The following is a 25,852-nucleotide window of genomic DNA, read 5'->3' on the forward strand; positions in this document are numbered from 1 at the left end:
AAATGAGAGATTTGTCATTTAAAAGCACTTTGAAGATATAACGCGAGTATAGATGACACTATAGCAAGAAAGGTTTTATTCTCATAAGCGCGGCTGTAAGTGGCTGAAGATGGTCCTGGATTTGGTGTCATTTTTAGTTCTTTGTTGTATTATTGAGTTTGAGATTTTGACTGGGTTTTCTGTTATTTTAAGTGTTGATTCATATATTTGCTTGGTTGAATTGTGGGAAATACCATCTAGAAAGTGTCAGATTGGCAACAGCTTCATTTTTCAACATGACAATGATCCCAAACTCGGATCACTGAATTGGTCATGGATTGGCCTCCCCAGTGGCTGGAGCTCGACATTTTTGAAGCAGTGTCCTGACAAGGCAGCCAATACCCAGAGAAGAGCTTTGAATGTCCTTCAATGTATTTTCGAACTTGTTAGAATTGTACAACCTGTGTCTTTCCCTTGTAAACTGTATTTCCATGTACATTTGCACGTTTCAATAAGCTGCTGCACCTATTTCCCATTTTACTTGCAAAATATACAGAAATAAGAGGTGACTCAAGACCTTTGCAGAGTATTTTACTTTGCATATTCACTTTGTATTTTACTCTCATACATAAATGAAAATGAAGTGGGAAGGTAAATAAGTAGAACATTTAATGAAAAATAAAAATGAATAAGGGATATCAACATATGTCACATTTTATTTTAATTGATGCCTAATTTATTTTACTGTTATATTTGTTGCATCTAATTAAATATTTATTTATTTATTTAGCAGTAGTTGTCCTCCTGTAACTCCTTTCGTGTATTCGTGTGATTTTAATAATAAGCATTTTTGTTTCATTCTGGCTTTAAAACAGACACATACACACACCCATATACGCACAAAATATCCTTTCCTCACAGTGCAGAGGACAGTGTTGGTGTTGTATGGGTCTGTGTTACATCTGTGTGGGTGGGTGGCTTAAAGTGTGAACTCGGGGAGTGTGTACATGTGCGTACACTTCCACGTGGATTTTCACATATGTGAGGAAAGCTTCATACTATGTTTAAACGCCTGTGATGCTCTTTGTGTGCTTGGCTGCATGCACTTCTTGCAATGGCCTCGCTGAGCTGGGGAGTCTTTATGAAACTGTGTTGAGCTGCTCCAGCAACACACAAAACAACTTGTTATATAATTGCTGCAGAGCAGACTTGTCCGGCTTTATTGATGTGTTAGCATTGTGGATGAGTGGGCTGGAAAAGAGACACAGGAGGGTTCATCTAATAAGAGGCCTTCATGCCATCAGGGCCGTACAATAAGTGGTGAGATTAACAGTAACTGGCTGTGGCAGCAACACCAAGACTGGAAGAATAATCATTAGATGTTTTGTTCAACGTTATTGTTTCTTTCAATTGTCAGTGCTTTGATCATTTGCTCTTAAATATGTGGCAGACACACTGAAAGCAGTATGCGGTCAGGCTTTTTGTTTACTCGCCTCAATTTGGAAAACGATGTCTGAAAATGGATCTGTCCAGGCTGAGCTCCAGAGGGACACTATGTACCAAAAATCCTGGACTCTAACACACTAGTTTGTCAATAATTCATAGTAATTCTCTTTTCTTGAAAGGTTTATGACTACAAAAAGATTTCTCCCTTTGGAGCTACGGTATTGATTTGTTACCTATGGGGATGTTTCCTTCCTCTGCCTCCAGTCATTTTTTTGTGGTTATTTTTTTTTTTTGCCACTATTTTTGTTAAAAATGTGTCACTGTTCAGTAATAACTAAAGATTTTTGGATTTTGGGAAACCCAAAGGATTTTAATTTGAAAAACATCCTATATTTTATAAAACATATATACATTGAGCTCCTGTTCTTTAAAGATTAATGTTGTTATGAAAGTTGTGTGAACTGAATAGCAACTGGGAATAGTGTGATGAAGAAACATGTTTCAAATTCGTTCAGAGTACTGCTTTGTGTGTACAGCAGTGTAAAGACTTATGTGGGTGTACATACACCTATCATCCACAACAATAAAACCACTAACAGGTAAAGATTGTAACACTAATCATGTCATTAAAAAGGCTACTGTGAATCCTTGGGTCATGGTATTTATATGGACCTTGATACATACCGCCCTTTAAACTTATTTTAAAAACCAACAAACAATATTAGAGAGAAAACCCCAAGGATCAGTCAATTCTCTACAAGCAAGCACAGGCACAGACCTCTGGCTCTGGGAGGGGCAGCCATCTGCTGTGGTTGGTGGGTGAGGGGAAAAGGAAAAGGAAAAAAAGGGACAGCACACAGGCTGACCACGAGCAACAGACTGGGTAAAATGCAAACTGCAGGAGAGAGCAGATAGAATTGAATGACATGCAATAGTGGCAGATAAATGCATACGCACTAAAACGTGGGAGTAGAGAAGAAATGCTCGGTGTATCATGGAAAGTCACCCAGCAGCCCGAGCCTGTAGCAGCATAAACAAGCTCAAGTCTAATCTTAAAAGCAGAGAGGGTCTTTCTCCTGAACCCAAACTGGATGCTGGTTCCACAGAAGGAGACATGATACCTGAAGGCTCTGCCTGCTATTTGCTATGATGACTCTAAGACATGATGAGGTCTCATCATTCAAGACTTTGCGCAGTAGAAGGATTTTAAAGTCAAACTGGGCTAGAGAAATGCAAAGAGACCAAAATGTTGACTTACACCATCTCAGTCTATAAAGGATCCCGTCCTCCTGCCGCCGATGTTTAACATCACGGGACGTTAGCTAATCAACAAACAAACAAAAAACACCCCCAAGGGTTAGACCAGTGGTTCCCAAACTTTTTTCGCTGGGCCCCCCTTTGTTTTACAAGAAAAATGTTCGCGCCCCCCTCGCGCGCGTACGCACACACACGCACGCACAAATACATCCTCCAACAACACACACCCATATTTTGCTCATTTCACACCTCAAACATTTAGTAAACAATTAAGCAAATACAAGTAATCTGCAGGTAGTAAGAAAATAAACTACTAACTCTTTTACGCTATGTCCGCACCTACACCGGTATTTCTGAAAACGCAGCTGTTTAGTCCAGGGGCGATTTTAGCCATTTTGGGGGGTGCTTCAGCCAAAATTAATCAATGCACCCCCAAAGATTTCTTACTTTTTTTGACAATATTTGCTGTTTGTGTGACACACTACTAAAAATATAAAAAGCATACAGTACTGTACTTGTTTGAGACATAAGATTTTAACAACAAAAGTATAGATACCCCCCCCCCCCCCCCCCTCCCAAAATGGTTTGTTCCAGCTCGCCTCTCCCCTACTCTGGCTCTAGCCTCTTGCTGCCAGAGCGATGGTGGCTTAGACGCAGCAGAGCGGAAGTGTAAGTGCCTGGCTTAAAACAGGACATATTAGCTGCATTTAACCTTCAGTTACTCTTTATATAGTTAGGTAGGAGTCAGACCATGTTTCTTTTTAGCTGAAAAACATTACACCAGGTAACCTGCAGTGTTGAAAACATGTTTTCCGACAATGTTTGCTACCCTACAATCCGTCCTGCTCTGTAGTAAATTCAGCGACATTTGACCGTCCTGTTGCTCCCATTGAAATGTATACAGCCTATTTAAAATCTAAAACTTGTCCGCAGCCTACTGTTGGTTACCACTGTCCTGTTTGAAATGGATACTAACTAGCTAACTGACTGAATGCCCCTTAACCTTATAACTCCTGTTGTGTGTGTGTTTGTGTGTAGAGACAGCCAGGTCCATAATGGATATAAGGAAGTTTTTTCAAAAAAAGGAGTCACATTCAGGTAAAAGTGTAAGATCAAATGATCCGTCAATCAAGAATAATGTTGGATCAGTGTTTCAATGTTTATATCTTTTATTAGATGTTCATGTGGTTATTTGCCTTTTGGTTGAAAGTACACTGAGAGGACTTTTTGTTAGCGATCTTAATAGAATTTTTTTCATATTAATGTAATTTTTCATCTAATTGAATACAATCTATTTGTGTATGATTGTCAGTCCAAAGAGGGAGCGAGGAAAGAGGGGAACGTGAGGACAAAGTACAAGGTCAGGAAGAACCAGGTAAGGAAACAGACAGGGAACAGTGACAGGCACAACAGAAACTATTAAACTGACAAAGAGAAAAAATCTGATTTTACTCACACAATCTGGAAGTTGTGTTCTCCCTATATTAAAGCTGTTATACAGAATCTGCAAAACAAACTGGGTTGAAACATTTTTGACCCTCTTTAACAACATTCCAACATAACATTATAATTGATTGGGGAGATTAAAATCAATGATATATTTTTATGTGGTTCAGCCACAACTCTACTAAAACCTCAGCCAGTAATAGGTAGGCCAACTTTTGGACCGTCCACTTGTCTGTATGACTGCCGCAGTACGTACGTGAGGAGCTGTAAAGAGAAGCAGAGTTCTCTGTTTATATTCTAAAAATGTTTTAAGCTTGTTTCAAAGATTCTGTACTGCAGCTTTAAATGTTTTCCAAAAGCACACACACACTTACCTTATCAGTGTTTCAGTGTGATACCACCTGAGAAAATGTCAAGCTCTCCTAAGTACCACTATGAAAGCATAAAACTCATAAATCTTACAACACAAAATTATTATTATTAAATTAGTAAAATTAGTATCTACAATAAAGATTTTTTCATACATTGTATACATTCTACCACAGGCTAAGTTGCCTCCATTTTTATAGTTTTATTAATATTTTGTAATAATTTATTTGTAATAATTTATTCTGTTTTGGGAGTTTATTTTTATGTATCTGTATTATATTATACATACACATTAAAAGTGAATCTCTGTCCAAAAAATGCACTCAGTTTACTTTTTACTCACTATGAGCATCATTCATTATTCTCCCCCAGTAATTAAGGTTAGGATTTTTTCTATTCCAATCCATTCTTCTTTTGCAGCATTTAAATAACATTGATCAGATTTGATGGTTTTGTTACAGACTTTTCAAAAAAGTGTTTTGCTTTTCTTTCACAAATGTGGGGATTAAATTGTGTAAAATGTACAAAACAGTAATGTCATGTATTAAGATGAGGACCCAGGCACAGAGAGACTTGATGAATTTAAGAATCTTATGATTTAATAAAGAAATTTGCAGACTTGCACAGAAATGGTAAAATTATGATGACTGATAACGGAGATGAAGACAACAGACGATGAGGACAGGGAGGAACAGGGGTTTAAATGCACCAAGGAAACAGTCAGAGAGAACTTGGGACAACCTTTAAGGATGCAGGGACTGACAGAGACAGGTTTATCTTGCATGGCTGGGCATCTCTCTGGGTGCTCAGCACCCCCAAAGTTCTGATCCTATAATCGCCCCTGGTTTCGTCCACACGTAAACGGCGTTTCGAATCACCGAAAACTGAGATTTTTTAAAACTCCTTTTTTGCTTTTACGTGTGGACGAGGAATACAGAGTTCGTCACGCAACGTCAAAGGTATGTGCCTTTTTCACGTCAGCTGTGCGCCACGTTATTGTTTACATGACATGAATTGCAGAATGACAGTGTGGTATCGCAAGAAATAAGTGGTTATATAAATATGAGTATACATAATAGTTATTATTCATAGATACCTACATCCTAAGTTCCTGTTAATCTTCTGAAAGAAACAGAATGAATGTGTTGTTACAATGGTAATGCCAGGAGAGGCAGTATTAGTTCTGTGTTACATTAATGTGTAGGGAAGTGGAAGAAGAGTGTGTCCTGTAGGAGGCAGTAGAAAAATGGATGCTCATGTTCTGTACATGCCCTGAAAGTAAGGTTCAGTAAACCAGTGCAACGATACCCCGGTGTAAGGCTCAGTTATTGTATTTTTATTTTTTGAAGATGCAACATCTTTTTGGCGACGAGGACGTTTAGGGGGAAGGAGTTTGGGCGATCGGACTGAAAGAAAAGAGAAGAAAATAAAGTGATGGAGTCGGCTACAGGTTTGGCTAGCTTTTCAAAGAATGCAAAAGTTTTCGGCTGGAAATAGAAGGCAGTGACCTCGAAGCGGAAATGGCTACAATTGGTACGCTAGTAGCGTTCGATCCAAAGAATCAGACTTGGGATGAGTACACGGAAATACTCGAGCAGTTTTTCGCAGCTAACGGGATCGACGATGCAGAGAAACAAAGAGCGATATTAATAAGTGTCGTCGGAGCAGCGACGTACAGCTTGATGCGAAACCTTCTCAGCCCGGCCAAGCCCAAAGACAAAACCTTCCAAGAGCTGGTGCTTCTGATGAAAAATCACTTCGATCCGAAGCCCAGTGAAATTGTGCAAAGGTATAAGTTCGACTCTCGCTCCCGCAAGCCGAATGAAACCGTCATGGAATATGTAGCGGAGCTGCGTCGCCTGGCACAGGATTGTAACTATGGCAACACGTTACAACAGATGTTGAGAGATAGGATCGTCTGCGGAATTAAGGATGACCGAATTCAGAGACGTCTCTTGTCAGAAATAGATCTCACTTTTGACAAGGCTCTGTCAATTGCAGTAGCCATGGAGACTGCAAATAAAAATGCACAGGATCTGCAGACCTCAGGGGCGTCAGCAAAATGTTTCAGTCTCGCTAGAGGACAACAGGAGAGTCGTACCTTTAAAGCAGAAAATAAAGAGTGTTATCGTTGCAAAGGAACCAAGCACACAGCAGCAGACTGTAAGTACAAACAAGAAAAATGTCATGCTTGTGGTAAAATGGGACACATAGCTAGAGCTTGTAAAAGCAAGACTAAACTGAACCAGAAAAAGTATGGATCGACATATGTAAAGAAAGAAAAAAAGCAGAGTTCACACTACAGTACTCACAATGTGGGCGAGAAAGCAGATAACAACAAAACTGATAGCTCTGAAGATGACTCTTTTATGTTGAACTGTGTCAAGTGCAGTCAAGGGCACAAAAGAAAACTGTTCAAGTTAGGGCGTGGCAGTGCGGTACACTTAAGAAGAGTAGACCCCTACACTGTGGATATGCAAATTGATGGAAAAAAGGTGAACTTTGAAATAGACACTGGATGTTGCCTAACAGTCATGAACGAAGCAACATTCAGAGAAACAGGGAAAGACAGCAAGCCCCCCAGCCTGCAGCCCATCAAAATCAAGCTCGAAACTTATACAGGGGATCCTGTTAAGGTGATTGGTGCAACACGAGTCAGCGTCAAATACAAGCAGCAGAAAAAACATCTGCCCCTGGTGGTGGTCGAAGGCGACGGCCCCAGCTTGCTAGGTCGAGCTTGGCTCGAGGAAATTAAATTGGACTGGGGTGAAGTGAAAAACAGTCCTAACAACAGAAAGCTGCACCAAGTCAAAACAACAGAGAAAACACTTCAGCAAGTGTTAAGTAAACATGAAAATGTGTTCAAAGAGGAGTTGGGCACCCTGAAAGGAATGAAAGCTGCTATTCATGTGAAAAGTGATGCCACCCCACGCTTCTTCCGTCCGCGTTCTGTCCCCTTTGCTATGCGAGCAAAAGTCGACGAGGAAATAGACCGACTGTTGAAAGAAGGCATCATCTCGCCAGTGAAATATGCTGAATGGGCGGCACCAGTAGTGCCACTCCTGAAGCCCACAGGGACAATAAGACTGTGTGGGGATTACAAGCTTACTGTAAATACCGTGGCTTCACTGGAGCAGTACCCCATACCCAGAATGGAGGACTTGTTTGCCACACTGTCCGGGGGTAAGCAGTTCTCAAAATTAGACATGAGCCACGCTTACCAGCAAATCCTCTTGGATGACGAATCGAAAAAGTACGTGACAGTAAACACATCTCGGGGGCTGTTCACGTATAACAGATTGCCTTTTGGAGTGGCCTCTGCTCCAGCAATATTCCAGAGGACCATGGAAAGTCTTTTGAAGGGGATACCTCATGTAGCAGTGTATTTAGATGACATCTTAGTGACTGGAGTGGATGAAGTAAGCCATCTACAGAACCTGGATGAGGGGGTCGGTTGGAGGAAGCTGGGTTGAGGTTAAAGAGGTGCAAGTGTGCCTTCATGCAAGAGAAAGTGGAGTACTTGGGGCACATAGTGGACGCCCAGGGGCTCCACCCAGTGGAAAAGAAAGTTAAAGCAATCATGGACGCACCTACCCCCACAAATGTCACTGAACTGAAAGCATACTTAGGTTTGCTAAATTACTACAACAAATTCCTTCCAAACCTGGCAACCCGGTTGGCACCCTTACATGAACTTTTGAGACACGAGGTACGGTGGACATGGCAAAAGAGACAAGAGGAAGCATTCCAGAAATCTAAGAACCTGTTGAACTCAGCAGAGGTGTTAGTTCATTATTCTGCTGACCGTGAGTTGGTTCTCTCATGTGATGCATCCCCATATGGCGTAGGCGCCGTATTGTCACATAAGATGGAGGATGGAAGCGAGAGACCTTTGGGGTTCATGTCACGCACACTCTCTCCTGCTGAGAAAAAGTATTCTCAGCTTGACAAAGAAGGTCTAGCTGTGATATTTGGCATCAAGAAATTTCACAAATACTTGTATGGCCGAGTTTTCACGATTTATACAGATCATAAACCCCTAATCTCACTGTTCAATGAAAAGAAGCCTATACCTCAGATGGGCTCACCAAGAGTACAAAGATGGGCCGTGACATTGAGTGCTTACGAGTACAACATCAGGTACAAGCCAGGAAAACATCATGAAAACGCGGATGCGCTCAGCCGGTTGCCGGTACCAGACTCAGCACCTGAGCGAGAGATGGCTGAGCAGGTTTTGATGATGGATGTACTGGATGACACATTAGTGGACACTGCACAGATCAAACGATGGACAGCTAAGGATGTCTTGTTGTCGCAAGTCCACGAGTACACCTTAAAAGCCTGGCCAACTGAGACCGACACCTGTTTAAAGCCGTATCGACAGAGAAAGCTGGAACTGAGTGTGAGGGATGGTTGCGTGCTCTGGGGAGCCCGAGTAATTATTCCCACCAAAGGCCGAGACAAAATATTGAAACTCCTGCACCAGACTCATACAGGCATGTCGAAGATGAAAGGCTTGGCAAGGTCGTATGTATGGTGGCCAGGGATGGATGAGAACATTGAAAGAGAAGTGCAGGCATGTGAGGAGTGTCAGAAACACTCCAAGTCACCACCTACTGCACCATTACACCCTTGGGAGTGGCCGGAGTCACCATGGTCCAGAATCCATGTGGACTATGCAGGGCCTTTCCTCGGGGAGATGTTTCTAATCATTGTGGATGCTCATTCCAAGTGGATGGACATTTACCCTGTGAAATCCTCTACATCACAGGTAACTATAGAGAAACTGCGCCAGAGTTTCAGTGTGTTTGGACTACCTAAAATGTTAGTTTCAGACAACGGAACATGCTTCACAAGTGCTGAATTTGAGTCATTCATGAAGCAGAATGGAATTGACCATGTAAGATCAGCACCTTTCCACCCTTCTTCAAATGGGCTGGCTGAGAGGGCGGTCCAGACCTTTAAGGAGGGGATGAAGAAAGTCAAAGGTGATACCTTGCAAACCAGACTGTCCCGATTTCTGTTCAGTTATCGCATCACACCGCATGCCACTACTGGTTTATCACCTGCAGAGTTGATGATGTCACGGAGACTCAGATCAGTTTTGGACTTGCTCATGCCTGATGTGAAAACAAAAGTGCAGCACAAACAATCGAAACAGAAAGAAAATCATGACACCAAGAAAAGACTGAGAAGTTTCACACCAGGAGACAAGGTCTTCATCAGAAACTACTCCTATGGCCCGAAGTGGATTCCCGCAGTCATTGTGAGAGCATCGGGTCCAGTGTCTTACATTGTTACCATTGGATCAGGTCAAACTGTGAAGCGGCATGTGGATCAGGTGAGAGCAAGAGTGGCTGACACTGTTCCCAGTACACCAGACAGGGAGGTGGAGCCATTGCTTGACAAAGAATCAGTGCCTGAGTGCTGCTTGCCATCAGAGTTGGACACATCGCCACAACCTCCGGCAATGGAGTTGCCTTATGCTCCGGAGACTCCAGCTCCCGGAGACTCCTCAGGGACACCCGTGTTGCGACGTTCCCAGACAGAGAGACGTCCACCAGAGACTTTAAAGGACTTTGTTAGGTAGTGTGAGATCTTCCAGAAATAGAGCAACAATGCGCTCTGATCTCACAGGAAGGACGTACCTTCCTAGTTAGAGAAAAAAAAAAAAAAAGAGAAACATGGAAACCTATGTACAGTTGTATGGTTGTATGGTTACCTTAATTACATGTTGATTGTTTGTTAAGCATTCTTTAGATAAACAGTTATTTTGTAAGTCAAGGGAGTTGTTGACTTAAGGGGGGAGGAGATGTGGTATCGCAAGAAATAAGTGGTTATATAAATATGAGTATACATAATAGTTATTATTCATAGATACCTACATCCTAAGTTCCTGTTAATCTTCTGAAAGAAACAGAATGAATGTGTTGTTACAATGGTAATGCCAGGAGAGGCAGTATTAGTTCTGTGTTACATTAATGTGTAAGGAAGTGGAAGAAGAGTGTGTCCTGTAGGAGGCAGTAGAAAAATGGATGCTCATGTTCTGTACATGCCCTGAAAGTAAGGTTCAGTAAACCAGTGCAACGATACCCCGGTGTAAGGCTCAGTTATTGTATTTTTATTTTTTGAAGATGCAACAGACAGATAGTCAGATTAACAGTATTTTGTCTCTATCTTCAGGTTTTACACTCTTACATATAAACACGCAGTTACTGTCCCTCCATTTAGAAAGGCAGAGGCGTCACTGTGTGATTATTTTACATGTAGTTGTTTTTTCCTGTGTAATAATATTCAACATTGCTATCAAGAAATTTTTCAAAAAATGCCTCTCTGTGCAAAATGGGTGTAAAAACATAAACAGCTGTGGGATACTGTTTGTCTGTGATTTAGACAGGGGGAACAAATCGTGGCAAATAAATTATTACTGATGTTATTTGTATCCCGCTGTAACTTTACTGTATAAAGAGCTAACATCTCCAATATGTCAGGAGTAGTTAGTCATTACAACAAGTGTTTGTGAACTAAAAATCAAGAATGTGGGATACTGTTTGTCCATGATTTGAAGAGCCCAGCGCTGCTCCCGACAAAGGGAAAACCAATTCTGCAGGGGAGACCTACCTTGGCACTTGTGCAGGTGAAGCCAAAGGGAAGATTTGTTCCACCATATTTTCTAGTCTTTGGCTTAGAATGAAGTTGGTTTGGAAACATATTCAGCTATGCTTCATCTCCTGCTTTGCCTTTGTGTAGGCGCCCCGTGCTAGCAGTGTCCATGCCGCGCCCCCCCTGCAACGGTTCTGCGCCCCCCACACTTTGGGAAGGTCTGGGTTAGACTAATCTTTCTGTCAAACTCTTCTCTTGTTGCTCTTTTCCTCTCTTCCACTCTCTGTGTGAATGCATTTAAGTGAGTGAGCAGCTAACAACGCTTTTGTGTTTCAGGGGTGGGATTCCTCTTGGCTTCCTTCCATCCTTCGGTCCTGTTCACCCGGAGATGATGAGAACATCCATTTGTCATCGTCTCATTGTGCTGCTGATACTTAAGCTGAGGGAAGACATTCAGTTGTCGCCTGATCACTGATTAAGACCGTTAGTGATGTTAGCTCCCCATGTCTGTATTTTTGCTCTGTTTTTGACGGTGACTTACACTTGCCTGTTTTCTTCCTCTGTGCAGAAAATCCTGGTGTGTTCCTGAGAAAGCATTTCAGAGAGACAATCTGTTGTGTAAAGAGTTAGTGAAGGACTTGAACCGTCACTAACTGGAAACCCTCATGTTTGCCTTTTGTTTCTGTTCATCTTGCTGTAAATAAACCTGAGTCACCCACTTTGAGTCCAACATCCTCCATAGTCCACAAAACAAATTACATTTGAAGGGTAAACCACTCTCTCTAGGGCCCAGTGGAGTTATGAATCCTCTGCAATCAATACCATGACATGAGTGACCCCTTGCTGGGCCAGAACCCTGGAGAATTTTGTGTCGTATAATGTTTATGTAAGCCAGTGTATGTAAGCCGACTACTGTAACCATTAAACTAGTTTTTTTAACAACCCGAAACCATCAGTAGAATTAAAGAAGTTAAAGAAAATTAGAGCAGACGATGTCGTGACTTATTGCCCTTTGCCTTCTGTTGTTCAGCTGATATCTGTCCACTTATCTTCCCTAATTAAAGCAGACTAAATCATTCTCTCTTATGGCACTAGCAGCATGAAGCCTGCAGCTACAGCACACAGCTGTTTCAACTCTGCAACACAGTGTGTGGTATTGCAAGTGCTGGGTCTAATTATGTGGTAAAAATCTACATTAGCATTCACTGTGTGCAGCTTGGAAGCGAGGATGGGCAATCAGATCCCAAAAAACTAAATCTAGGACACATAAATGCAAAGAACTTGTCTAATATTCTTCCCCATGCCACAGCAAAAATGATGATAATAAAGACAAAAACTCTAGGAACTTCCTTCCACAGCCTTACCTTGTATGGAGTATTTCCCTCTCTTTATTGTAGCTGCATTTCCTTTTCTTTGTAGTAGTCTTCAACATTTTCCTGTCAAATGCGCAAAGCCTTTGACTTTGTGGTGACTCACAATGTCCCCTGTTGGTCATACTCTAACCTAAATGTGAGTGATGTTGACAGTCTTCTCTGCTTTCTTAGCAGCCATTGGATAAAAGTAAAGTGTCTTTACAGCAGATGCAAGTTTTCCAAACTTGAACCAATCAAAATGCGGGACACTGCCTCAGTTTGTGGGATGGGGGATGGGCAAGGGACAAATATGCAGGACAAATCCATGTAAACAGGGACACCTGCACACTGTAGGGACAGACAGCGGCTGGCAGCTTGGCTTTTACCCTACAATTGATTATCAGACTCCCAGAGGACCAATGAATATGTCTCCGTGCCTCAGGGATGTTCAGGTAGGATGATGGGAAATCTCTAATAATGGCTTTAATGTAATGGTGCATGGTCACATTCTTGGTGTATATGGGCATTTTCAATTCAATTCAGATTTTTTTTATGTAGCACTAAATCACAACAACAGTTGCCTTAAGCTCTTTTCTACAGTAAGGCAAATAGCCTATGGTGTTCTGGAGAAAACCCCAACACTCAAAGGTCCACTGCTGCATAACTAAAGGATGATTCAGGGTTGCCTGATCCAGCCCTTACTATAAATCTTATAGAAAAGAAACGTTTTAAGTCTAATTCGAAAAGTAAGGAGGACACCTGTCTCCCAAATCTAAATAGGGAGCTTTGTGTTGCTAGTTTCATAAGCGTGTTCTGTGAATAGACCAGTATCCCGAGTGAGAGAAGCTTGATCAGAGATTGTTATGGTTGAGCGGTACATGTGAGCACCCAGAGAAAGGTGCAGCATATATATGCTGACAACATACAAGAACCTGCTCTATTAGGGTGCAGACCATCACTCTGATAAGCCCTCCAAGCTCTCAGAACAAGTTAAAGTTGGCTATAAAAGTCATCTTGTAGTTGCAACAGACTGACTAAGCTCAGCAAGCAACTGAAATGACCCACCCTGCAGTAGAGAGTAGGAATTGTGTCTGAGATGAAAGTGCGGTAGTTCAGAGACTCCATTTGATCCGACATGGACTACAACATACTTCAACTTAGCGTGGTCCCATATAGTCCCCGGAATTTCGCTGTCTAATTCCAGAACTCAGGTATCTTCATCCCGATATTCCAGGCAACAGGGTCTCATATAACCACGGCCGTGAAGCAGGATGGAGCAAGAATCAAGGTGAGGATCAGCTGTGGTGTCATGGAAGGACCTGGCTGTGGATGGACTGTGAGATGGTGCACAAGACCATGGAGAAACCAAGACCGTGGCATCTCTTGTGGAGCCAGGGTGATAGCCAGTGGGGTGGCAGGTTTCATTGAGGAGCCTGGTCTAGTTAAATTGCCTCCAGTGTTCTTCAATGGAGACAGAGGCTTCTCATTAGTGCAGCAAAGTCCCAGTCAACTGGATGCTAAATTTGTTGATTAGCTGGCTGTCCTGGGAGCGCGGGCTGGAATCTGGACACTTTCTCCAGTACTTGCTCTTTCAGATTGTGGTCGCAGGCTTCACTTGCTAGGCAGTACTGCTCACTCGGTCTACTTTGGTTGTGGCATCCAGTGTGCTCCAGTTACAATAGAGTCACCTTCTTGGTAGAGGGTGGCAAACCTTTGGTCCAGTTCGGTGACACAACAAAAATAAAACTGAGTTAAATGCCTGATTCTGTCTAGATCAGGACGCAGAACCTAATTTCCTGATTTAAAAACAACGATTGAAAAAGAAATGCTAAATTATTTATCTAGATTTAGAAAATAGAGTCCTACAAGACCCACTGTTAGACTAAAAGTACACCAACAGAACAACACACAAGCGCAGTAGTGAGACACACAATCTCTTTTTAAATTAACTTTGTGTAGGTTTGTAATACAACCTACACAAAGTTAAATTCATGCAACACCTTTCTCCATTCGTTTTTTATTAGAACTACTGGTAAACATGTGTCAGGTTTCCTGCGAAATTGAACCGTCATGCCTAATATCCCCTTTGTCAGTGCACATTGTTAAAGTTATAAAGAAAACAGTCAGATCATACTTGAGAGGAGCTCACTTTGGAAGGAGAACAGCCTGCAGCTGATGAATGTTGATTTCTTTCAGCCTTGTGATTAATTTATCAGCTCACTGCGAGCAGAGAGACACCACAGTGTTTCAGTGATTTAGAATTCGGAGCACTGTTCAAACACTGGCCTCATTTCAAAACACCTTTTTTTTTCCTACGTAGGAATTGTTAATACCGGGAATAAACGCATGTACTCTCAGGGGAAATATTGAAATAGTATCCAGCTTATTATGATATTAAAAATAAAATGATAAACTGATGTTTGACCATTTGAATCCTTCCGATTAAATATCCTCTTTTTAATCTTTTTCTTTTCATTTTGGTGTTAATGACCGTTTTGTTACAGAAAGATATTTTGACGTTTCCTGCAGTGATGAATAAACTCATTGTCTCACTGCTTTCCATTAAAAAAAAATTGAGAGAACATTTCCTCCGTGTGAAGCTCTCCGCTGTGTGCAAGCGCGTGTGCGTGTGTGTTGTAAAAGCCAGTTTCCTAGGTAACCAGGAGGTTGATTCTGCTCGTGTCTTCAGCTGCAGGGAAGCAAACAGTTTCATCAACAGAGGGGTCAGATATAATGCAACATCCACAATATCTACAGTGTGTTTCTTTTACTTCGCCTCTGCACACACGCACACGCACACACACACACACGTACAAAAATTAGAGAAACAAGACAGGCGAGTCATCTTCTGCAGAAGAGTGACGGGCTATGACTGATGATGCCGACATCCTGTGTGATTAATGAGCTGCTCACGGAGGTCGGTCCAGTTTACGAGAGAGAGCAGTATGAGAAATCAGGCTCTCTTTCCAGTTCCAGTTCCGGGGGGGGGGCATGACTACTGTTATACTAAAAAGACAAACGCCTTCCCTCCTCCCTTCTGACCATTTCAAATTTTATGCACCAGCAAAGCCCACAACGCTGATATAATTTTTTTTTGCAGCCCATTCATACTGCTCCTGCCTTTCGTGTCCTGTTATGACAAACATGATGATCGAGTGTGTTTTTAACAAGTGATTACATGTATTTTTCATAGGATTAGCTTCTTCGCCGGCATCATTAGTAGCTGAAGCAGCAGCAGCAGCACAGCACGCCAACGCGCAAAACTCCGGAGCAGGGAACCGATACAGCGGGAGCGCGCACCACAGGCGCGCATGCACAGCTGTCAGGACCAAGGACAGCAGCAGCAGCAGCAGCCGCTCAGCCCGGAGCAACCAGCGCGCCACGCATCGGTGCTGAGTTCGGAGAAAGCGCACGGGAACAGAGGCTGGAGAGAGCGATACTCGCCCCGGAGAGGAAGCCGTAAAAGCGTGGGTTATGGTTTAAGTCTTTGTGGCTGCCACTAGAAGGTTTTGCAGCTCCTCAAAGGAGAGCAAAGAAGGTGGACAATGCGGGTTAGATGTCCCCGGTTGACAGCCTGTCTCTAACATGATCATGCACATTCCTCCGCATTGCATATAACCAAACCACCTTTTTTTGGACAAAGTCTTCCTCTTCCTTTTTTGGCCTCCCTCCCTCGCTATCACCGCCCACCTGGATTGTGCCTGCAGTCGCGCATTCAACTGGCTGAGCTGTCCAGAAGCTGGTCGAGCCGACCCGCCACCGGGGAGAAAAGCGACCGGGCTGCGCTGTGCTGTTTGGTGGTCCACACGATGCGTCTGTTTCTGCTGGCGGTGCTCTTCTCGTGCTCCTGCGCGCGGGCCGGCTGCGAGCCGAAGATCGTGAACATCGGGGCCGTCCTGAGCCAGAAGAGATACGAGCAGGTCTTCAAAGATGCCGTGACCCAGGCCAACCAAGTCTATGGCAGGGACAAATTCAAGCTGACCGCCATCTCCGTAACGCATAAATCCAACGCGATCCAGATGGCTCTCTCCGTCTGCGAGGACCTCATCTCCAGTCAGGTACAGTTTACTGCCAATGGGCTCTAGTTGCCTTATTCATATCTTTTAGTATATTTGCCACGAGCTAAATGCCAAGTCCACCTACCTAAAGATAGTTGCATCCGGGTGTCTTTGAGGGACTGCTTCTTAACAGAGAAAGTTTGTGCTTTCGGTGAAATTGCTTACATTTCAGAAGCATCTTTGTTTTTTCACCTTTGCACCGTTGAAGGGATTGGTTGTCATAACTAGCTTATTAGTCTCAAATTCTGAATTAAACCTAGACAGACTATTTTATTAGATCTTCAGCTGCAGAATATCTATCAAGCAGGAACATGTTAATGTAGGGGCAGGAAGTTAGACTACATATTATGCTGGCCTTCTGTTGTTCCATTTGGCACTATTCCACACTTTAACTCACATTTTAGTTCACTTTGTATAATACACTGATCCCTCTACAGCTCCATCTGTTTTCCAGAAATCCAAAAATAGGCTGTGGTTTGGGGCAATAACTTGGATGAGAGGGCAATTGTACTTTATAGGACACCCAGCTGCAGAACAACTCAACTGCAAAGGAACCAGTCAGGAGTGAAAATGTGCAATATGTAATTTGTGATTAATGGCTTGGCTCTGACCGTGCGTGTTGCATGATGAGTGAACATTTTGGAAAAAGGAGGCTGGAATGGTTTGAGGTAACAGTTTAGTATGTTTGGTGGATAATGACCTCAGTTCCTCTGATAGTGATCCGAAGCATGGGTGGCATGAGAAACTGTCTTTGTAAGGTATACTAGGAGGAGGCGCATGTTAAGAATGACCTGAAATGTGAATTATCTTGGAGATTCACGCCATTTGTGCTGCAGATGTAGCCAGCAAAACATATGTCATAAGTAATACATGATTAGAGAGTGTGTGCCTTTGAGAGTTGAAGCATGCTGACAAATGCACCGACCATCCTCTCGTGGTGATGCTCAACACAGCTTTTAAAAAGCGCCAACATTATGTCACAGCATGTTGAGGCGTGAAGTCCCTCTTGCTCTCACTCTTCTTTCTCCCACACACATAATTAAGCTTTATAAAAAAAAAAGAAAAAAAACACCCACAGCTTCAGTGTTGCGTTCATGTCCCTGGTCCTCTGCTTAATACAACGAGTCTAAGAGACACAGGCTTGTAGGAATAAAACCATCATATTCTGTCTCTGTCATACAAAGTAAGAGTGTACAATCCACCCACACGAGATTCTAAAGACAACACCAACAATGTTCTCTGTGTCCCCCGTGAACTTAAGGGACATTAAACTGATTTACAGTGATTTATTGGGGATATTGTTTACCTTAACTACCTGCCTAACCCTACCTGCCTAGCCCCTTAAAAGACCGCATTATGTTAAAAATTTCAGGTTCACACTTGTTCACCATACACATCCTCACAATGTGAATGTGTATGAAGAGCAATAGTCACACACACACACACACACACACACACACACACACACACACACACACACACACACACACACACACACACACACACACACACACACACACACACCTCTTGTGAATGAGACTAAATCACACTTGAATTGGACAGAAAGTCTATCGAAGGTGTAATCTGATGAGATCAGTAGGTGCTAGCAGTCACAGAGGAGGGAAGACTGTGGCAGATGGAAGAGTAGATGCCTGGGAGCAGTCCTTGGAAGATAGACCTCATTTTTGACCCAACCATACGGACTCCTCATATCCAATAATCCATTCCCGCACAGCCATGCCAACTTTATTCCCCTTCATCCACATCTCCGGGGCATTTCTCAAATCGATTCTCACATAAATTCATCCTTTTACTTGAGTAGTTGATCAGCTTGGGCTCACTTTTTGCAGGAATAAGACAGCACAAATTAATATTAGTCTGCCAGCCCACACAGTGAGCATCATCTCAAGGAGAAGTTTCTTTTTTGTTTTTTTGCTTCTCTCTATTTTTTGTTATAGATGTGGTTGCCCCTGGCTACAATTTATGTCTAGATTCAAGGTTCACTGAATGAATAATGAGTATATTGTATGTTAGGCACACAGAAGTTTCATTCAAGCTAAAAAAAATAAATAAATAAATAAAAACCCTGATGTTGCCGCCAAGGCTTAATTGCTGGCTCTGTCTAGTGGACAGCTTCCCCAGGGCTATATATGCTCACTGGCCTCCAATGTCCTAGATTCTGTGAAGCAATCAGTTTGTGATCAGTGATTAATTCCAAATAAAAACTGAAATGAAAAGACTTTAACACAATTCCTGCATTTTAATCTAGTCTTAAAGGGAAACTGCACATCAAATTGCACAAGGATGGAGACATACACTTTTTCCTATTCAGTAACACACACACACACACACACACACACACACACACACACACACACACACACACACACACACACACACACACACACACACACACACACACACACACACACAAAGCCACAAACTGAAAACACTTGTGTGGAGCTGCTTAAAGTGACAAAAACTAAATTTGAAAACTGGCCTCTTTCTAAAAACTATGACCCAGTTACTCAAAAAAAGTTTGAATGTTGGAGCTTTTTTCTTTTCACTGAACTACACTGTCAACTGCATTACTATGCAAAAGAAGGACTGCATCTCTTGCATGCTGAAAGGCTCACACTTTTGATGTCATCAGTGGCTTCCACCTGCTTTCTTTAGGTGGTTGGCGCCATTATGCTCAAGAGAAGGCAGACCCAGACCCAGAGGCTGGGCAACTCACATCTAAACAAGACCTGGGAGAAGATGTGTGTGTTTGATTTTGGAGGACACTGTGTCTTTAAGGGTCTGTAAAAATAGACTGTATATCAAAGATGGATGACGCCACCTGGACATCAACTATTGATTTTTTTTTCAAGCCTAAGTATTGGTATTTTGTGCCACAAGTATGTAACTTTAAGCCTTAATGTAATTTGAACAGGTCTCTTATTAAATATTGCGACTCAACCCCCTATCCTAAAGATTTTGGTATCTCTAAAGGCAAAGACCAAAATATTTTTTATAACAAACTGTAAAATAGTCTTTTCTCCCAGATGCACCGATTCACTTTTACTGTATAAAAAGGTGAATAAAACCATTGTGACTTCTGGCATTTGTTAGTGAAAAGATGAAGTTCATCATGAAGCTGATGGATACTGCACGCAAAAAGGAAAGACACTTACCAATCACATGATAAAACGTATCATACGTTATCCTTGTTTTTTAAACCCTTTAAGACCTAACCTAGAACCAAGTCTGCCAGAGCTTATCTTTATATTTTTACATGCTTTAGTGACATTTTTGGGAGTATTTCAAGTTACTATACATCAATACAACCATTATATCCCAAATGTTAATAATATTTATGCATTAAGTCCATAGCAACGACACAAAAAAGCAAAAAAAAAAATGCAATAAACTATAAAAGAAAAATTGAAAATGTTTTTTTAACACATATTTCTAGTTAGAGACATTTCAGAGGGATATCCCTCAAAACTGTAAATGCAAAAAAGTTGCACAAAATAGTTTTCAACCACAGGAAATTTATTTTGAGTGTCTTCATAGTTTTATTTTTGAGATACACCCATTTTTATATACTGCAGGAAAAATGAAAATAAATATTGTAATGCAAATTTGCAAAAAACAAACATCATTTGCATCAAAATATACTATTTCCAACAGTGTAATTTGAGTTCTAAGCATCCCAGAAACTATAAGAAAGGCATAAACTCAAACAGGAATTTTAAAAACACCAGCATATCTTTGTAAATGCCATATAAGACAAAAACTACATTTTCCACAAAAATTACGTCACTTCCGGTTTCGGGCAGACATGCGATAGTTCTGTGACAGCTCTGACCTCTATTCCAACGTAGGAAGTGCTATAAACAGCTGATTGGATCGGCAAAGTGTGTTTCTGGAATATAATGTTTGTATTGCTGCAAGTGCTTTTTATGCAATTTTTGTAAAGCCATATGTGGAAGGAAACCGTGACCGGGGACAAGATGAGTGTATAAGATATAAGTACAACTCCTAAGGTTTTATATGCAAAAAAAATTATTGTGCTAGCTTATGGCTTATGAGGTTGCAATTCTACCAGGCTTTAAAAATAGCTGCGCAAAACGGAGGCTGTCCACTCTGACCAGCCATAAAGGGTTACCTGGAACCATGTTTTAAATAATTTTTTCATTGAGATATATTTAGCTTGGCTTCTTTGTACAACAGGAAGCATCACTCCCTCTTGGCCATTAAAAGATTGGAAATTTAAGACACCTGGTGTGTCTTCACTTTTCGGACCTGAAAGCTACTTCCATCTTTAATATACAGCTTCTAAAGAAAGAAACAAAGATAGAAACTGCTGCCCCCAACATCTATCGGAGTAGGATGAGTGGTCTTAACATTTTATCTTAATGGCAGTGTCAAAATGACAAAGGGTCCTTCTTCTGTATCTCTGCAGGTCTATGCTATCCTGGTGAGTCACCCTCCCCAGTCCAATGACCACCTAACCCCGACGCCTGTCTCTTACACGGCAGGCTTCTACCGCATCCCTGTGGTGGGGCTCACCACCCGCATGTCCATCTACTCAGACAAGGTGAGTGATGGATGTGAGAGATGTAAAAGGAGACAGAGAGAAAGAGGGAAACAGGAACAACAGGAAGAGCGTGAACACAGAGTGGAGGAATAAGAAGCTCCCCTGGGGCATCTTCAGAGGCTTCCTAGATTAAACGTCCCATCAGTGTCCATTAGGGGAGCTGTGATTAAATGGGTTTCCAGCTGAAATTTGAAAGAGCATCATTAATAATGCCTCTGACCTGACTTGTGTTTTTAAGAAGCACAAGCAACCAAAATGAAACTAAAGCAATCACATAAATGCCAAAGACATGAATTGAGTGTTTAAAGTGACACAGTCCATAATCTCCCAAAATAAGGGAAATGAGAGGCATTCAATTCAGAGATTTAGATAGGCCTGGGGGAGATGTGAGGAAGGAAGATCAAGGAAAGGGATTCCATATTGTTGTACATGATATTTATCCATTGTGTTTGCTTTTGTTCACTGCCACAAAACATCTTAAATATGTGGTGCATGATTTGTCTAGAACAGATTGAGCAGCTAAAATGAACAGCATACAAAACCATATCCCAGATCACCAAAAGTATGTGGACACTCAATTAAAGCTATCCAGATGTAGAGACTTGCAGCATCTTCAAATAATCCTGTTTTTGCATTCAAGTCTTTATTTTGATGGCTAAGGCTCTTCACTTTTATTTGTGCCCCTACTTTTAAAAAAAAGTATTTATTTGTTTAAAACTCCTGGTGCAGACTCTGGACTCTCAGCCAGAACATAGTAGTAACTTCAGACTCCACTCAGTCTCAGAGATCCTCTTTTTCCCAAGTGGCTAATTACTTCCTTTATTGATATTCTTCAAAAGAGGAGAATTTTGGGGATGCAGCGCATGTCCACTGCATACTGGATTACTTTTGGGTACACTGTGTATACTTACAGTCTTATGTTGCAATCAATGAGACCATTGGAAATTTAGCTGTTATGTAGTTCTACATGATACATTTTTTTTTTATCTTGTGCACACGGGATAATTATCAAGTTGTCAGAATATGATTTAATATTATTTCCACTTGATAACAAACAGATTTTAAAAAACTAATCATGCATCTTTGCTGATCACCTTATTTTCTGCTCAATGCTCCTCAGAGTATCCACCTGTCCTTTCTGCGGACAGTCCCTCCCTACTCTCACCAGGCGCACGTGTGGTTCGACCTAATGCGCGAGTTCAACTGGAACCACATCATCCTGATAGTGAGCGACGACCACGAGGGCCGGGCTGCTCAAAAGAGGCTCGAGACCCTCTTGGAGGAAAGAGAAACAAAGGTGAGATGCTCTGGCTCCCGGCCTCCTAGCCTCCTCCCCCGTCCCCTCGAGTGTATGAGCATGAGCGTGCGAGTGTTTAAGGCTTTTAAACCTCAAAGGTCTTCTATGTATGTGACTGTTTTCCTTTCTGTTGTGTGGCCACATCTCTTTCTCACCATTGTGTAAACATTGGCTAACATTCCTAGAGACATTACCAGCGTTTAATGTGGTCTAATCTTACAAAAGTTTGTATGTTTATTTGCTCATCTTCACTTTGCTTTTCTCCATAGTCCAAATTATCCAGTGTCTTTCCACATTGGGAGCCAAATAGTGGAATTTAACATGGGGCTTTGCAAACCATCACAGATTTAACTGTTTCACTGGAGTCAGGTGTTTCTTTGCAGGCTTTGTTACTGCACACAGAGGGCTTTCCTTTATTGCAACCTGCTACTTCATGTTTGGAAGATAAGAGGATTTATTTTTTTCTTTTTAGCGCTGATGCTTCCATTTTAAGTATTGCTCTGGGCTGTGTATATGGGTCAGTGAAATGCTGATCTTTGAGCCAAAACAGACTTGAGACTGTGATGATGTGTGCCCTTTGGGGCAAAGAGAGTTAGATGGCTAGAAAGATGAAGAAAAAAACAAAACAACTGCATCTATTTCATCCATTTAATAAGATGAAATCACGTTGCGATGCATTTTCTCTTTGTACTCTGCGTTGCTTGTCCCTCTCTGGGGCTCTTTTGCTGTAATTGTGTGGCAGAGTGAAATGAGTCCTGATTCGGAGACTTAATTAAATCAGAAGATGAAGAGACACTGGGTATGACACACACCCGAGGCAATTTTGCAGAAGGCAGCTACGGTTAAAGCAAAGCTGCTTAAATGAAGCGAGCGGGATCGGCGTCAGACACCAATCGGAAAAAAAACACTCTCGATTGTGAAACTGCAGCTGCGCACTTTGAACCATAACCAGTGACAGTCAGATGGTGGAGATGTGACTCACATCCTGCACTGGAAAAGATAAATTTGTATATTAAAAGCCTGTGCAAGTGCAAAGTCTTCGTTTGGATCTCAGAATGAACCCATCTGTGCATTCAGCTCATTCAGTCCCATAAAGCTGAGCGAAGTGGCAGCGACTCTCTCTGCTGATGAGAGCCTCTACCGGTAATTATGAATATATTTAGTCCTCACTGCAGTGCCAGTTTGAGAGTTTCTGGGCCCTGAGAAGGATTTGTTTGAGAATCTTTCCAAAAACATGCAGAGATAATTACACTGAAACCAGTGCAGAGCAGCATAAGACAAGTCCTGTATACTGCTAATGACTGTTTTCGCCATATCCAAAGGCTGATGTATGTCTTTCAGCTGTGCCGTAGCGCTCAGCTGCTGTCGATAAACCATAAAAAATTAACGAATCCTGCTGTCACACTGGCATCATCCTTCATTACCACGAGCAAATCCTCTATAGTTTGTTTTGAGTCAGTCCAACATACACTCATCTATACACTACTGGGTAATGCCTGTTAATCCATAGCTGAAAATAGCCGTGAACAAATGGTTAATCTGGACTAACATTTTCTCAACACTACAGATTCCAGCTCTTCCACTAAATTACTGCAGCTTTTCTTTCTTAAATGAAGCATTAAATAGGAAGAAATATGCAAGAGGCTTAGAGCCACACGCATGTGGAGAAGTTGGAAAGCTTTAAAAGGCACGCTGATGTAGTTCTGGCTATGCTGAGAAAATATTAAACAACAGAAGCCTTAATATCTTAAAATGCAACATGATTTTCATAAAATGTCACAAAAGAAGAATCAAAACTTGGTCCCCAGCTGACAGGACAGTTGGGGTTTTACGCTTGGCAGTGTGACAAAATCCGGGAGTGTAACCTTCATACTCTTAAATGACGAGAAAAGAAATGTCAGAGAGCAGCTGCTCAGCTCACTTTCCCCTCGGCTCTGACATCCCGTGTGTCACTTAACAAAATAATCATGATAAAAAAATCTTTTTCACTACCAAACCAGCTTTTTCTTTATAGATTTGTCTGGATGTCATATCTCCAAATGCTTTAGGTGATGCTGAAGGATTTCATTTTGTCTCAGGTAGACCACGCTCTAATTAAAACTGAGAAATGTTGCTCTTGCTAATCACCTTGTTGTGCTGCATAAACTCAGTGACAGGCAAGATGGAGTATTTTTATCTCCGTGGTAAGTCTTTAGCGAGGTCACACAGTCACAGGGGGGCTGTCACCACCAGTGAAAAGGCGCTGGACACAGTGGACTTAGCCAGAGAGCAAATGTGGCCAACACAAAGTGAAATATTAATGCCTGGCTGCAGATACAAAAATAGAGTGCTCAGAAAAACTCAGGGGATAAAGACAAAGTCCTTTTTTTCTGGAAGGCTTCAGAGAGGGTTTCTACTTGAATTAGATGCAAAAAATTCTCAGTTTATGATAAATTTCCAACTCGATTTTTGCCTTTATAGTTGATAGGATACAGAGAGAAATGCCACTGCCAGGAGCTGAAGATCAAACACCATTACCGTAAGGTTTCTGGGACACTTTTGTAACATTACTTTGAAATAAATTTAGTGATCTGTCACCACTGATGATAATTCCAGATATTCCAAATATTAGGTAGAAGATTCTTTTGCAAAAATACAATTTATATACACTCACTGGCCACTTTATCACATAGAACCTAACAAAGTGGCCAGTGAATACCACAATTCACCTTGATGCTGATTGTTGCAGGCAGCTCCTTTGAGTTTTTTATAAGGAACAACTTACTAGTAATGGTTTGAACCCCTTTTGTTCTTCAGAACTGCCTAAATTCTTCATGACATAGATTCAACAAGGTGTTGGAAATATGCCCAAATCATTATACCACCACTGTCAGTCTGAGCCTTTGACACAAGGCAGGATGGATCCATGCTTCCATGTTCTTTATGCCAAATTCAGACCCTACCACCTGAATGTAGCAGCAGAAATCGAGACTCCAGACCAGGCAACACATTTGATTCGCTTTCTTGATGCTCGTCTGTATAGCTTGGTTGTAATAAGCGATTGTTTGAGTTACTGTTTCCTTCTTATTAGCTTGAAGCAGTCTGGCCATTCCTCTCTGACCTCAGACATTAAAAAGGCATAAGCCCCCAGAAAACTGCTGCTCACTGGATATTTGCTCTTTGTTAGAAATGGTTGGGCGGTAAAATCTCAGTAGGTCAGCAGTTTCTGAAACACTCATTTCTTCCTCGTTCTGATGCTCAGTTTGAACTTCAGTGGGTCATCTTGACCATGTTTAGATGCCTAAATGGAGTTTCTTGATGACTGGCTGGGTAAATATTTGCTGTTGAACAGGTCTATGCAATGAAGTGGCTGGAGAAACATCTATGTGTTGTTTTTATAAAATAGAAACATTCTTTTCCTTTGTTTTTTGTTCTTATTCTCCCATTAGCATCCAACAGTTCTCATATCTATATCATATAT

General features: G+C 41.7%; 1 protein-coding gene across 10 annotated transcripts in view; it reads left to right on the top strand.

Moving 5' to 3' along the window:
* The first annotated feature begins 12,873 nt into the window (after positions 1-12,873).
* Positions 12,874-25,852, top strand: part of grin1a (glutamate receptor, ionotropic, N-methyl D-aspartate 1a) — a 38,970-nt gene continuing 25,991 nt past the window's right edge. For 9 of the 10 annotated variants that reach the window (XM_080874491.1, XM_080874492.1, XM_080874493.1 and 6 more), the window contains exons 1-3: positions 15,461-16,510; positions 20,961-21,095; positions 22,216-22,392. In XM_080874491.1, coding sequence (XP_080730617.1) covers positions 16,262-16,510; positions 20,961-21,095; positions 22,216-22,392 — 561 coding nt within the window. In that variant the 5' untranslated portion in view covers positions 15,461-16,261. Of the gene's footprint in view, positions 12,905-15,460; positions 16,511-20,960; positions 21,096-22,215; positions 22,393-25,852 lie in introns of those variants that run through there. The other variant, XM_080874489.1, reaches the window with a different exon arrangement.

This window comes from Rhamphochromis sp. 'chilingali', assembly GCF_963969265.1.
Source record: "Rhamphochromis sp. 'chilingali' genome assembly, chromosome: 2".
Lineage (NCBI taxonomy): Eukaryota > Metazoa > Chordata > Actinopteri > Cichliformes > Cichlidae > Rhamphochromis > Rhamphochromis sp. 'chilingali'.